Source organism: Corvus moneduloides, chromosome 11, assembly GCF_009650955.1.
Source record: "Corvus moneduloides isolate bCorMon1 chromosome 11, bCorMon1.pri, whole genome shotgun sequence".
In the NCBI taxonomy this organism is placed as follows: Eukaryota; Metazoa; Chordata; class Aves; order Passeriformes; family Corvidae; genus Corvus; species Corvus moneduloides.
Window position 1 is genome coordinate 17444221 of NC_045486.1, and position 15445 is coordinate 17459665.

General features: G+C 43.8%; 1 protein-coding gene across 1 annotated transcript in view; it reads left to right on the forward strand.

The window, feature by feature from the left end:
- The window catches only part of MAPKAPK3 (MAPK activated protein kinase 3), a 51789-nt gene that overhangs the window by 18713 nt on the left and 17631 nt on the right, over positions 1-15445 (forward strand). Inside the window, exons 3-4 of the mRNA XM_032120900.1 lie at positions 14401-14540; positions 15371-15435. Coding sequence (XP_031976791.1) covers positions 14401-14540; positions 15371-15435 — 205 coding nt within the window. The remainder of the gene's footprint in view (positions 1-14400; positions 14541-15370; positions 15436-15445) is intronic.

The following is a 15445-nucleotide window of genomic DNA, read 5'->3' on the forward strand; positions in this document are numbered from 1 at the left end:
GGAAGTGACATCCAGAAACAGGTTTTGTCCCAAAAGAAGTCTGTGACCAAGAAAAGGATCTGAGATTCCTCGGTCCAGTCTCCAGCTTAGGCTCTTGACCAAGCCAAAGCAGTCCATGGGTTGCATGTATGTAAATAAATTTTTCTGTCAGAAAAATCCATGGTGAAATCTTACAGGCAATCCCAGGGCCATGAGCTGCAGGAACCTTGGAGTCAATGCCACACAGAGAGAGTGTGTCACACAACAGCCCAAAAGGAACGCTGCTCAGGACGTCAGTGTTGCTCAGGTTATTGCTGATGCTGCCATCAGTCACTTCTGATAACTCCTCACTGTTCTTCCCTTGTTTCTCTGAAGCCTTTCCAGTAAAACCTGCAACCTGGGCCTTGTCTGCTTTGCTGCTAAATGATTTATTTTTTAGTCATGAACATGCAAAGAAGATGATTCAGTTTTTATTTCTTCATTTTTCTTTACAAAAGTTACCTCATTTCCCTAGACTGGATCAAAACTTCAGGGTTTTGAGCTGCCAAAGCTTCTTTTACAGGTGCTTCTGTGTGTGCACACTGCAAATGGCCCTGGTGGGAAAATAAACTGTATAAGCTGGGTTTTCCTTTCTAATTTTTATTGGCCTGGCATTAACAGCTCAACTAGATAAAAGAATATTAATGCATCTGAAAAATTTAAACACTGCTTGAGTTTTGGAACCGGCAGCTCTGAGCAATGAAAAGGATCCTTTTTTGGGGTATTGCAGGAGAGATGGGAGGCTCCAGGGCTGGGACAGAAGGAGGAGGGCATGGGATTGTGGATGTGATGCCTGCTCTCTTTCATGGGTTGAATTGGTAGGGCTACCACAGTAAATTCTATACTAACTTTGCCCAAATCATAAGAGCTTGGAAATAAGATGTCTGAGCAAGAGGTACAGTAAATAATAAATCCACACTGAATATCAATAGATTATTGATAATAAAATCTATGGCAACAGCATTAACAGACAAAGAGGAGGTGGGAAAGATAGAATGAGGAATGTGACTATTGACTGGGTGCCCTGGATTTTAGGACAGGCAAGAGCAAATGTGTTTTGGAAGGTTTACATAGTCAGAGATGATAATGTTATCAGATGTGGCCTAGATGAAATCTGGACTGAGAAATATTGCAAGAATGTACAGCACTACAGACTATTTATAAATCTGTAATCTTTACATTTGACGGTATCTTTGCAGAATGCAACCTTTAAATTTCACCTTTAAAGTGCTAGAGAGCACTGGGATTTAAATATCTTTCTGTCTTTTTCTTCTGTCAGATATCTGTTAGGCTTTGTACCTTTTGCAAGGTATGTAAGACAACTGTATGGCTGTATCCAGGAGAACAAAGTTATTGCACACATTGCAAAACAGCCAGGGATTCAAGGCCAAGGCCTGCAGAGTTGAACAGAGCTCAAAGGTGGGGAGAATTTATTTACAAGTTTCCAAAGACATGGGCACTGCGCAGCTTTGAAAGTTGCAGCCAGGCCTTTTATGGGCAGAGGAGGAGGTGGGGTTGTGGTAAATGTTAAATTTAAAGTTTCCAGACCTGTCGAAAGGAGGATGGCAGGCTCTGTGGCTCACTTCATTTGATTCACATTCTTGGATTGGTTTCTGTTTCATTTATAGTTTCTCTAAATAATTGCTTAATTTGAATATTAAACTTTATTCCTTTTAACATTATTTTTTTGGTTTGTAGGTTTGGTGCTATTCTAGGGTAGCCAGAATTTGGGTCATGAAAAATAGTCACTTAGTCATTTGAGTTAAGCATCCAGACTTCAGTCCTATTCCTGCAGCCAAATCTTATTCCATCTTTCTCAACAGGCAAGATAATTTTTCTTTCTGATTCAGAGGCTGGATTACCCTTTATTAGAAATTGCCTCAGTAAGCATGTTACAGAGTTATGGAGAGGCTTCACTTTCACATTCCACATCTCACGTTCTCGTGGTCTTTTCACGGAAGGTTCCCCAGGATACATGAGTGAAACAGGTATTGCTGTAACAGTCCTTTGGGAAATAGCAGCAGTGTTTTTCCAGTAGTTCTTGCTGTGGCACTGTATAATCTAGAAAGTGAATGCAGCTCTGACCTGGCATCCCCTGAGAGTCTGGGTGCAGCTCTCTGGTTCTGCCACTCTCATGAAACTTGCCTTAGGGGTGTCTTCCTTTTTCAGGCTCTTTTCTGAATTCCCCTCACCCTGTAATGAATCCGTGTATCCCTGAGGAGGTTTTCTTGCTAAGACTCACCTTTTCTTTTGTTGGGTGATAATTGGTTTTGGAAATACCTCTTTTAAAACTGAGCAGGAAATGGTATTGTGACTGCATGAAAGCTTTATCCAATACAACAATTTGTATTCCCCACACTTAGAAACACCCAGGAGCTTTTAAAATTCCTCACAAGAAGTGAGAATAGCCATACCCTTCCCAAAACAGACAGTGGTTCCCCCTCAGCTGGGCTCTGAGGAATTCAGGGCTATGTCCCTATTTTGCGAGCTCGTGTTTCAGGGGTGAAAACTGGGAGATACTGCACACTGTAGGCATGCAAACAGTTCTCTGTAAGAGCTGGAAGGACTCAGGTAGTGAAGTGGAAGACCCTCATCTAATTCAGGCAGAGCAAGGATCTGGAGGTAGATTTCTGCAGCCAGACTTAATAGAAATTTGGTTGTTGGTTATTTGATCTGGAAATCCTGGGTCTCTTGGTACTTTTCCATGGTGGTTCTGTCCAAGACCTATGAATGCTTTTCTACCAATCTGCTGTATATTTGCATGTGGAAACTTCTAGTTTTGACTAAAATAGTTCTAATCTTGCAGTTAGAAATACAGATAGTGATAGATAATTATGAATTCTGGCAGAGCACCCCCCCTCCCGTGTTCAAAATATCACAGCCTCTTAGTTTAGCATAGTCACTGCTAAGAAGAAACTGAGACTTCAGGAGTTTTGAGGTTTAATGCATTAAGGTTTGAAAAATGTCTCCAGATCCTGCAAGAGTTAGTATCATCATTTAGTATTACCAGGTGTTCTGAAAGGGATCGCATTTGCTGACCTGGTTGAGCTCGTCCTGCATAGTTGTGTGATGAGAACAATGTGTCACTGTCTTGATGTTCTTCTCCTGGACCTTCAGGGATTCTCCTCCCTCGCCCAAAACAGAGCACTGGGAGTGGAGAAGCCTGGGGTGGCAGGGCTGCTGGGATGCTCTTCAGAGCTGGTCTCCTGCTGGTTGTGAGCAGCCCTTTTAACTTCCATTAGTGACTAATGGGGGGCAGGAGGGTCAAATGTGTGTCTGGGAATTTACAAACAAATAATCCCCTCCCTTGGTTATGAAAAGGTAAAGACGGATCAAGAGAGGTTTCTAAAGGTCTTCAAAGCAGCCCCTGCTTGGGAAAGTGTTACATGGCCATATATAAATAAACATAAAGCTTTTTTGGTGATGGGAGAAGGATTAGCCCATGGATGTTTAAATTTCCACCACTTGACAGGTCTTGGACAAAATCCTACATATTAAGCAGGTGTCATCCAGATCTTCTGGGGTGTGGCAGGATGTTCAAAATCTGTAAATTCCCATTACCTTTCCAGTCTCCAGCTGGGGATCTGTCTTCCCAACCAGAGGGAAGAGCATCATGGCTGAGTGCCTTCTCCCCTTGCCACTGCCTGCCGTGAAGTGCTGGAGCAGCTCTGTGGAGGGACCAGCAGCTGCACTCTCGGACAATCTGTTTCCCTGTTTGTCGCTAGCCGGTATAAAGCTGAAAAGATACCTTCCACACCTGTTAACATGGCTTTAGTGCAGGAATGTTTTGCTATTTCCTTGGCGTGCCACATCCAGGAGAATGAGACTGGATGAACACACATTGGTTCTGTGAAATTATCACCTCAGGAGTCAGGAACACGCTCATGGGGCAGCTGTTTCCAGAGTACTGATGTTAGTTGGAAGCAGGCAGGTGGCTTCTGAGTCCCTTTTCTGTTGCCCCAGCTTTCTCACTCCCTCCTCCCCCTGCCTCAAGCCAGACTCTCTCTCAGACATGCTGACTTGTGGAAGTGAGCCAACATTGCAGTGTACCACAGGCAGCTACTACTGCAGGGAGAGGAGGGGAAGGACAGTGCCTTAAGAAAGGGAAACTGATATGCTTCAGCTTGGAAAGATGAAAAGGATCTAATTCCTGGAATGATTTTTGTTTTTAATCAGTGCTTTTGCTACATCTCTTTTTCCTGACCCCTGTGCAGTCCTCTCAGCATGGTGTTACTTTTGACGAGACATCAAAACATCAGACTTCCAAATATTCCTGAGATCCTCCTCCTCTTCCTTTTTCATGTACAGTCATGAGGCAGCCAACACAAGGCAGGGGGAGAGAGGAAATTATTCAGGAATGTGAAGGAAATGCTCTTGATTTTGGCAAAAATACACCCTTCCATTTAAGCTGCTCTGTTCTACCTTTGTGGTGCCTGACTGCTTCCTGTCAGCTGGTTGCAGGGAATGAGAACCATTCCTCTCTAACCTCTGTCAAAGAAATGGAACATGGATGTTGGGGGAAGGAGCCCTCTGCTCACACCTCTCACTCCACAGCATATCCTGGTATAGGGAAAATCTTTAGAGTGAGGCAAGGTGGCTAAAAACTGAAATAAAGTGGGCAGCAAAATGGAAGGATGTTCCCTGCCCTCAGGATCACTGGGGAAATAAAGTCTGCTTGCCTGGAATAGCTGGGAGCTGTGACTCACCAGGAACAGGAGTTCTCAGCTGTTGCAGGAGAGTCTCCAGGGCTCGGGTGCTCGGACAGGCAGGGTGTGGGAGCCTGGATGGGCTGGGCAGATGCCAGGTTTGGATGAAGAAGAGATGTGGTCAGGAGGCTGTGGGTTAGAAGGATGGAGCATTTACTTGGTGAGGGGATCTTCATTAAAGGTGGCTGGTAGGGCATTTAAGGTTTCTGAAAGGAAGTGTAAAGGAGTGTCTGGCTGTGTATGAACTGGCAGATCCCAGCTGCATTCTAAGAAGTGTTTTCCATCGTTGTGGATATTAAAGAGCACTTAATCAAGTAATGAGTTCTGTAAGGCATTAGCTGCTCCAGGGATGTGCTGTGAGGCTTGAGAGGAGGGTTGTGCATCTGGTTGCTGGATTCTGCTGCCATTGTGGCAAAGCAGAGCTGTAACCCGGGGCGGCTGAGCCAGTGCACCCAGCAAAAGCCATCAATGAGAATTGTAACATAAATAACAGTTCTACTGCAGTGTCACTTGCCTGTGTTGATTCCATCTGTTGAATTCCCCTCCCCCCAGAGTATTTTTCTTTTCTTTCCTTGCCTTTCCTGTGTAATGGTTTAGTTAGCTTTAGAACATATATTCAGATGAAATAAGGACAAGAAGTCTTGGGAGAACAATCTACTTTTTCTCTTCATGGCTTCTTTTGCATTTCTAGCTCTGCTGAGTGCCGCATAGTTTTGTTTCTGTTCACAGTCACACTATTCTTTATCATGTTATTGCTGTACACAGTAAGCAGTTCCAGGGATCTTTATGCCTGGAGGACTATTAAGCTTCCATCCCCAGAGCTATCTACTGAGTTGTGACTTAGATACAGATCTTTGCTTGACGATGCCGACAGCAGAGCTTGCACAGACATGAATGTGAAAACACATAGCAGTGATTTGAAGCACTAGAGAAATCTTACAGATGGCCTTGCTGAAGGCTTTAGGGCTTTGTTTTATTCTTGCAGACAAGTCAGGTGGCCACAGGTGACAGCTTTTTGGATTGAATGTTTGATGTTTCACTGGCCAGAGTCACTTCAGTCAAATTCCCAAGAACTGGGTCAAATCTCAGTATCTCTGCTGTGAGAGACATGAGGTAGAGTTGCTGTCAGTGCCACTGTTGTCAGGGATTTAGCCAGTTTCCCCCTAAGGTAATGCTTAAATGAAGTAGATGAGCCCCGTGGAATGGGAGAAGGAAGATTTGAGAGTTCTTTGTTTATTTCTGGGTTCTTGGATGATTTAGGAATACTTAAAACAGACGATGCAGCAGGAGAGAGACACTGCTTGGTCGTTCGACAGAATGCACAAATGTGGGTGTAGAGGAAGGAGATGTCAAAGAAGAACAGCTCTGTTTGAGAAAGAGCTGGCCTGGGGTGGCATATTGCCAAGCTTTGCATGCATGGATGGCAACCTGAAATTCATGTGGAAAGGGATGGGAAGCCAGCTAAAAGGGAGTTCAGGTGTGTGGGCAGTGGTATGACAGGACAGTATCTTTGTTCTGAATTTCTGTGCCAAATGGTGGGGATGTGGAGGAGAACAGAGCTGCAGGTATGAGGGGAAGCTCATTAAGGTGTCAACTGTCCAAAAATGGGGCTGGGGGGCAGAGAAGGGTGAAAAGACAGACACATGGCAAATGGCTACAGCAGGAATCCAGCAGGCACCCTGAAGAGCCTCTGTCAAAGCCTTCCTGGGAGTTCTTGGGTGATTTAATCTTCTTGACTGTAGTCACACATGCAAAAAATACAGAGAAAGGCTGGGGGACAGCTTGGGTTTCTCTCAGAGCTACTGTTATCTGTGGTTAATGAGATTAAACATGTTCCTAATTTCTTCTTCTACCTTGCTCAGTATTATCACATCTGTGTTAATTTCCATACTGCTGATTGGTGTGAAGGCTGGGAAAAGAGAACATTGGACTTAGATCTTCTCGGTGCCTTCTGCCACATCCTGCTCCAGCAAAGCTGTGCCATGGCTTGCTAATGTTGATATCATTGTTCTGCTGTCCCACACAGCAGTACAGGTGATTTTCATGGCAGTTACCACTGAAATGGGCATTAGAGCACTCGGAATAATATCTATATTTGCTCTTTCCCTTTCTTTCTGTGGAAAATGTGTAGAATGTTACTACTAGTTAGGTGTGCTATTGAGGAGTTCTGGTTTTATTAAAGAAAAACAGAGGTGTAAGACAAAAATATAACAAAATATAAGAAAAATGGCATGGTATAATATATTGGGAGGAGGGAGGATTAGGGGCAGTTAAAATGGAACTTAGGAACTGTGTCTGTCAGTATTGGGAAGTGTGTGAGAGGGTCACATCCTGGCAGAACCACATTCCAGCCCATTTCCTGGTCATGAAAAGTGCTGCTGTGTATTCCAGAGGTGTTGCTGCATCACATTGCACAGAAGAATGTCGAAGGTAAGGAAATACAACTGGCACTTCAGAAAATACAAAGAGCTTTTTAGGATGGCCATAGTTCTTGTGGAAAACTGTGTCTCAGTTTCAGACTGGCCCCAAGACAACTCTGACTCTGGACAGGAAAGATGTGTCCTCATTGTGGGAGATTTCACTCTGGCAGGTATCAAAACTCCTGGCCATAGTGTACATCTCAAAGTTTTAAGTGATCCTTTATTTGCTTTGTTTCAAAGCGTAAGGATCTTGGACACCTAGAAGATCAAGATTGTAGTCTTGAATTTATTTTAGTGTTCTGTTAGTAGCTAAAGTCAAAGCAGAGGGAAAGTTTGATTGGCTGAAGATACGAGGAAGTGCCACTGTATTTTGTACTGCTGGAATTTTCTTACACAGCAAAGTTTCACAAGCAAGGTGCATTCATTTTGCTCAGCCAAGGATTGAGTTGTATAAATTACTGAAGCTAAGTCAGCTGACTCCTTGTTCCCAGAATTTATGAACTCATGGCTGTCAGGAGTGAAGTTTGTGTTGAGGGTTTTTTTTTCTTTTTTTCTCTTTCTTTCCCCTTTTAAAGGCAAACCTCGGATCAGACACTTGAGTGAAATTACAAGGTAAGAAGTGTCATAATTTTCAGCTGGGATTTTAGATTTCGTTTTAATCAATTTGGGAATTTAGGAAGAGTAAAAATAGTGGCAGAGCTAGAGATTATTTTATTTTAATCACAGATTAGCATGTCTGGCTTTTGGAAAGGGCTTTACAGCAGGTCTCCCCAGCTGCTGAATATTGACTGCAGGTGTTGAATGCAGTTGTCAGTGCTGGCTAAACAGCATTTTGTGGTAGAAATTGTCATCAGGAGAAGGTAGAGAGAGCAGCTGATTTCTTTTAGTATAAACAAGTGTTTGAGGATGTTCTTGTCTAGTAGCAGCATGTTAGTAGCCGTTGGTGATTTATTTTTCTTTTAAAATCCATTTGCAGTGTTTTGAATACAACAGAAGCCACATGCAGCTGGTTTGTAGCCTGTCACAACTGAGAATAGCTGGAATCTTAACAGTGCCAGTAGGAATTATTTTCTCATCCACACAGAACAAGCACAGTATTAAAATACAAAGTAATATTATGGTTCACATAGCATGCTTTTTATTTCAATCTACATACACCCCATGGTATTGAATGTACAGTTGCTTGTGTTTGGCACTGCAGTTCAAATACATTCATGTAAGATTATCAGAGTATCTGGAAAGTCACTTTTCTTTGTGGGCATTTTGGCTCCTTTTTGTACTTCCTTTTATGCCAACCTCACGTGTGCAAGGGGATACCTTTGAAATGTATCCTGGCCCTCAGTTTTGCCATTTCAGTTGCATTCCCTGTATCTCCACTAACATTTATGAGCAAAGACAGCTGACCTTTGCAGAGTGAATGGCTAGTTGCATGTGTAATTAGAGCATTAATAGTGCTATGTCTCATTTATTTACCTCAGGTTGTAGAGTCATGGTGAGTGCCTGGTGGTGACTCGAGTATTGCTACAATAAATAAAATTCAGAAACCACACCAAAATTATTTTTGAGAGACCTGGTTGATTCACTGCAAGGGGAGAGGCTTGGAGCAAAATAATCTTTATGTGGTGTGTGCTCTCTAGGGTTGGAGAAGCGGGAGAAGCAAAGTTCTTCAGCAGATTTGCTGTACGTTCAGTGCTCAGACTTTTAGAAAAAAACCCCATCTCTCTGTTAACTTGTTCTTTTTATCTTTGTCTATTCTACTCTTTTCTCCTGTTTTCCCTTTAAAACACGTGCTGAAGGAATTTGAAGCCGTGTGTGTCAGCAGGGAGCTGGTTTCAGCATGGCTCTGACTCCACGTGCAAGGAATCCTCTCTGAGTCCTTTGCACATTCACTTGTGCTGGCAAGGTCCCAATGATCTGCTATAGCTTCTGCCATTCCCAGGGATTAGCTGAGTAGAGACTGGAAGAGTGGAGGGAAGAGGTGGATAGAGAAGGGTCCCTTCGGTGCAGGCAGTACAACCCTGACACTCAGTAGGGTGAGCAAAAGGATTCAGTACCACAGGCAGGAGTGTTGGAAAATTGTGCTACTTGACTGTTGTTCCTATTATTAGCTTGGAGAAGCCCACCTTTGGGACTGGCTGTCTGTCTGAGCCCCCATGGAGGGGCCAGGGAATGCCAGCTGTGTTGCAGCTTGGACAGCTCTGCAGGAATTGGGTTGACGGTTTGTTTCAATGAAGCCTCTGAGCAGGTTTAATTTTGAACAGCCTAAGCTGCATTTGAAATAACAGCAGAAAAGTGGAAGGTTTACAGATGACCCTCTACCTGTGCCTGCCCTGGTTTATCCCTTAGCTGTAGACTGCTGCTTCAGTACTAAATAATTCAAGCAGAAGTGTGTTGTATAGTTTTCATTTTAAAGAATAAAATCAGTGCTTTCTTGGAGATTTGCAGGAGTGGATTCCCCACTCGCTGGGCTGCCATTGCAGGCACACACATGGTTGGTGCTGCAGCTCGACTGACGGGCAGTGCTGATGCCTGAGGAAGGAAACCTTGATCATTTAAATTCCTTGAGTGTTCTAACACAAAGGATGGCTTTATCCTTCATGAAGAGACCTGGAAACAGATAAAGATTGTTAACATTGAATTAATAGATGTAGTGGAAATAATCAGGATGTAATAAAGGACAAAATGTCCAAAGCCATAAGATCTTTTTTGGTTTTTTTTTTTTTTCCCTTTTCTTTTAGTAGCATAGGGGAGGGAGGGGATGAAAGAAACCTTATCCAAGCCTCTTTTGCCATCAACCTCTCTTGAATAAAGAGCGACTGGAAGAACTGCTCTGCTGCAAGTGGTGTCAGGTTCTGTGCATCAGCGTGAATTCAGTTCCCAAGGCTTATTTGTAGGATTCAGCATTTTTGTAACAGCCACACACAAAGAGGAAAGAAAGCAAAAAGGCCCACATTTAGCCCCTTACACCTTTTATTTCCCAGCTGGAAACATAAATAAGCTAGATATAAGTGCCTATCTGTCAATATTGCATGCTAAGGACCCCTAGGACTGAAAGTTTCTGCAGGTTCCATTTCTGTTTTAATAATGGGAAGCCTTCCTGTAAGGAAGATAGCGTAGAGATTATAAAACTGATTGCCTAGGGAAGGAGAGTTCAGATTCTGGAACTGGTGCATATAAGAAGGAGATGGTTGCAGTGTCAGATGCTGCTTTATTGTAGCACATGGAGTAGATGAGAACTGAGCTTGTAACACCTCTAATCCAAGCACAGCACCTGTTTGGAAATAGGAAGAACTGCTGAAGTTTAAAATAAATAAAGAAGCATATGTGGAGGTCTTAATCTCCTATGTAGGGAGCAGATAGCAGGTCTGACAGGAATCTGTAATCTGGCAGTGCATATTAAAGTCACTGAGAAGTGGTTGTTTCTTGTCCTTAGCCTGTTGCCTACCCATGCCCATGGATATCTTCTCTCTCAGTTGTTACAGTTTCAGAGTCCAGAAGATCACTTGCCACTCCCTGGAGTCCTGAGGTTATTTCCTCTATAGATCAGACCATTAAGGTATGAGAGCTCCTGCTGTCCTTCCCTGTGTACACCGCACTGAATCAATGGAAAAGCTATTAGAAGATACTGAGTCACTTTTTAGCCTTTTTTTTTTTTTTCTTTCTTTTTTCTTTCCATCAAGAAATTCTGCACAGGGAGAAATTCCACAGAGCCACCCTTCCAAGCTGCAGTTTAGAATTTGTTTGGCAGGTGCTCCCCAACCCAAGCTAGGCCAATGCCCCAGAATAAGAGTTCAGGCCTCCCTGCACTGCCCAGGCCCTGAACTGGCAGCACATCCTGGAGTGTCTGCTGGCATCTGCCCTGTTGTTCCTCAGGAACAGGCTGAGCACTCCCACTGTGCTGCTCTTTTCCCTCTTCAGCTTTTTCAGATATTGAGGAGAGTTGTATGAATCACATCCTGTGCTTTCTTGCCTTCCATCCATCACCCCTGTTTTTGGTGACCTCCCTTTTTCATCTGCTGCTTTTAGGCAGTGGTTCAGTGATGCTGAGCTCCAGCAATACTCCAGTTTTGTACTGAGCAGCAAACTGTGTTCTCTGACCACACACATGGGCATCCCCTCATAGTTGTGCAAAGGCTGCTGTGCTTTGTGCCATTTGGTCTCATGAGAAACTGGGAGATGGAGCACGTCTCTTGGGGTTTCTGTGGTTTTGAAATTGGGCTGGTTCATGATCCTGCCCACAGCCTATTGTGACTCAGCTGAACCTCGAGGGAACTTTAGGGGAGTGACTGGGGGCTCCTGTTCCCAAAGCTGCTCCTCCCTCAAACCAGCAGCACTGGAAAACTGATCTGAAATTCTGGGTTTGTTCACAACTGCCTCTGCACTTCTGTACAGTATCAGGAAACCTGGTTGAAGTCTTATCAAAGCTATTGCAGCAATAGAAGCACATTTGCTCTTTGGGCTCAGGAAGATGGCAAAATGTCAATTTAGATTCTTTGCAAGTTTGTGATATTTAGCCACAAGTCTAAAATTTTAGTCTGTGTTTCTAAATAATCACTTAAATTTTGCAGAAATTGGTGCTTTCAGCCCTGCCTGGCTTACATTTTACGAGTGTCTGTGTCTCTAAAATGTCTTAAAAGGTACAGTTCTGCCTTCCAGTTTTAGACATAAAGAGAAGATTTATTTTATTTTTGAAGTTCAGAAGGAGAAATCCAAAGGTTAACGGTTGGTATATCAGATGTTACTTGGTATGTGTATCTGCTCTTTATTTTTGAATTTCCTTTTCTCTGCTCCTCCAGGTGTCATCTTGACATGAGTACATTCAATCTTGGCACGAAGGAGTGTACAAAACTTACTTGAAGGGTGGAGAAAAGAAACTGCGGCATCCTTGTATGCATCAAAATGCCTTGTAAAAGCTCTTCAGAGTGAGAATTCAATTCTCTGAAACAATTTTCATAAGCACTTGGTACAAACATGAAAAACAGCATCTCTGTGTGCACTGTGCAAGCAGAAGAGACACAGATGATAGTGTAGTTACATTAATATTGGGAATGTCTGATCAGTAGCAGAGAATAGAGGAGAAGCTTTTTGAAGTGTCCTGCTCAGAAGTGGCATTAATCCAGTAATATCCAAGCAATAAACACTGTAAGGCCTGGTTAGTCCTGAGGGTGTTTGGGCTTTATTGTGGCACATGTAATTGAACTTTTGAAGAGACCTCAAGCCAAACTGAGAAGGGCAGAGAGGAAAATGCTGATGGACAGTCCTACTGAGCTAGAACACAGTGGCTGTGAAGGAAAGGCTACTGAATGGGCTGACAGCTGAAAGAAGTAAAGCAACCGCACTTGGACTCACTAGTGGGCTCTTTGTCCAAGTTGGAGCCATCTCTTTCTCTAGGAAGCTATTTGTGTTGGAAATGAGGCCATAGCCAGGCGGGAGCAGGAAGGAAGAGGCGGATAGTGATCTCAAAGGGGTGTGCTCTGGGTGCAGAATGACAGCCGTGCAGAAGTAGGTTGGCTGCGAGGGCAATGAACTTGGCCAGAAAGCTCCTGCAGCTCCTTGCTCTGCTGAAAATCTGGTGCCATGTGCGAGCTTTGGAGCCCGGCTGAGGGGCCCAGGGTGGTCACAGTGTGGGGCTCCTGCACATTCAGCTACAGAGCCACAGAGCTGCCCTCCTGAGCCCACTTGGCCCCTCCTGCAGACTCCCTGTGCTTCACAGAAAAACAAAAATGTGCACTCAGCAGAGGAGTTGTCACCCTTTTCCTGTTCTCAGCCTGGAAGAGAAGCCATTTACCTTCTCTCCAGTCGTTCCTGAGCACTTCCCCAGCATTGTACAAAGTGCTACAGACCTTTCCTGCTGTGTTACTGTGTCTGCCCTGCTGAAAGGGATGTTGAAGCAGCAAAGAGGTGTAAGCCTTTATTCCAAGTGATGTAAATTGTATTGAAGTCAATAAAGAAAACAGAATTTGTGTCTTACTTCTTGTGACCTTTAAAAAATGTGTTTGCCTGTATTGAAGGTGCCTGTGACACCATTCGTGGCTTGACTATCGGATGGAAACAATTTCAGTTTCCTGTTCTGATTCATAGGTCCCTAATGACAGGTTGGTTACATGTTAATTCTTGTTTTCAGCAATTATCATGCAGTTGTGCTTTCACTGGGACCTGACAGCATACATGAGTGGAAAGAGCTTCAGGTTAAGGCCTAATAGTGCAGCAACAATACTGTTTATTTGCCTATCTGCTAACAGTTCCCCCACAGTTGTTGTGAGCCATTTCTAACACAAATATATCAGAGGTGATTGGTTTTTTGCTTGTTTTTTATTCTGTTTCACTACATTTAACAATGCTTTATATAGCATCAGTTTTGTTGCTGCTTCATCATCACCATGATTATTACCATAGGGCATAAAGTATCAAACTCAGATCACAGCTGTATTGTGCAGGAGCTGTATAAATGTGCAGTAAAGGGAGGCTCTGTCACAAAGTGTTAGTGGTGTCTGGAGAGACGAGGCAGAGAGGAACAGGCACGATTCAGCAATGTGCCCCTACTGCACAAAAGCTCAGTTGTGGTGTCGGGTACAGAGCAGTGCTTCAGACAGGAAGGGACACACTTCTTGTGCACGAGGTTGCAGGATCAGGAAGGATGAGCTCTTACTGCCCTTCTAGAGATCAGTGCCTTTAAAATAAACTGGCCTTACATGTGACAGAAAAAAGTTCAAGCATCTAGATAGCTAAAGGTCCCTCTCGTACTCTGGTGAGGTCAGAAATATGTGTAGTATTTAAACAGCGCATTCAGAGTCACTGTGAAAGTCCTCATTGTTTCAAATCTCCCTGAACTTCTTCAGGGATTTGCACTGCACCCACCTGGAAGTCTCTTCTCCCAGCAGCTGGGGGGAGGTGGGAGGGTTATTGTCCTTAGCAGGGGGATTCTCTGTTTAAAAGTATTGCAAACAAGTAAGAAAAATTTGCTGTTTCCCATCCAGAAGTGGGTAAGATAGATCTGTCTCCATCTCTGATTCAAAATCTCTCCTCACTGTCACTCAAGGCCCTTCCAGTTCCAAGGGACCAATTGTTTCTGTATTCCTCAATCTAACAAGTTGGACAGCCCAGAGAAGGTGAATGTGTTGTGATGGATTCTCATCCTTTGACTGGAGAAGGTTTTCTCATCTGGAGCTCATCTTTGAGCCCCAGTGCATACTGGTGCCAGTTCATAGCAGGATGATGGTGCCTCGCTGACTTTGCTCTCTCCTTTCTCTCCACAGCTCCTGTACGACAACCCCAAAGCCCGTCAGGAGGTCGAGTATCACTGGCGAGCCTCAGGATGTCCTCACATTGTCCATGTCCTGGATGTCTATGAGAATATCCATCATGGAAAGAGATGCCTGCTCATCGTCATGGAATGGTAGGGACCAGCAGCAGCCCCTCACCAGGCACTGCCTTTGGAGGGATGGAGGGAGTGGGAGAATGTGTTGGCTTAGGTGGCAGTTGGGGGATTTCTCAGCAGCAGGATTTTGGTTTGCACAGGAAATCTTTTGTTCCCTTCATGGAACTGGTAAGGAAGTGTGCAGCTATTCCAGCCATCCTATGTGATGGAAGAATGAGGAACCTTAACCAGAAAACAAATTTGCATTGTGCTCCATAGCAATTGTCCTCATTAAAGTGTTGACTGATTAATACACTCTTGAAAGATGCATCTTTACAAATGCATTCTGCTTTGGTTGTGATCGGCTTCCAACTTCAGATGTAAATCCAATGATCCAACGTGATCTGTCTTGTAACTATTTTGACTCTAACTTTCCCTATTCTCTCCCTGGTCTGCAATACCACAGTTATTGTCCTCTTCACTGAGGACAATTAATTCTTTTAGGTGTCTTTGCTTCTTTCTTTTTCTTCCTCTGCACCCCTCACATGAAACAAGATTATTGTCAGCCTCCCAGTGCCAGCATATCTGACTTCCCAGTGTTGTGTGTCATGCTCCCTGTGACAGGGTACATTAAACAGAAAGCATCAAAACTCTCTGGTCTTATTTTGTTTTCTGTTTATGCCATACCAGAATGGCTTTTTGCATTGATGCAAGTGAGTGTGATGTTTAGGGAGCATTGGCATAGGAGGCAGCCTGTAATCTTTATTTGTTCCTGCCGTGGTTCTGTGAGATTATATGATGCACAGTCAGGTGTTAATTTTGTCCTTTCTGCTAATACAAGGTGGGTTTTTTTGTGTTCTTTGTTTCAGCATGGAGGGAGGAGAGCTGTTCAGCAGGATCCAGGAGAGAGGAGACCAAGCTTTCACTGAGAGAGGTGAAATATT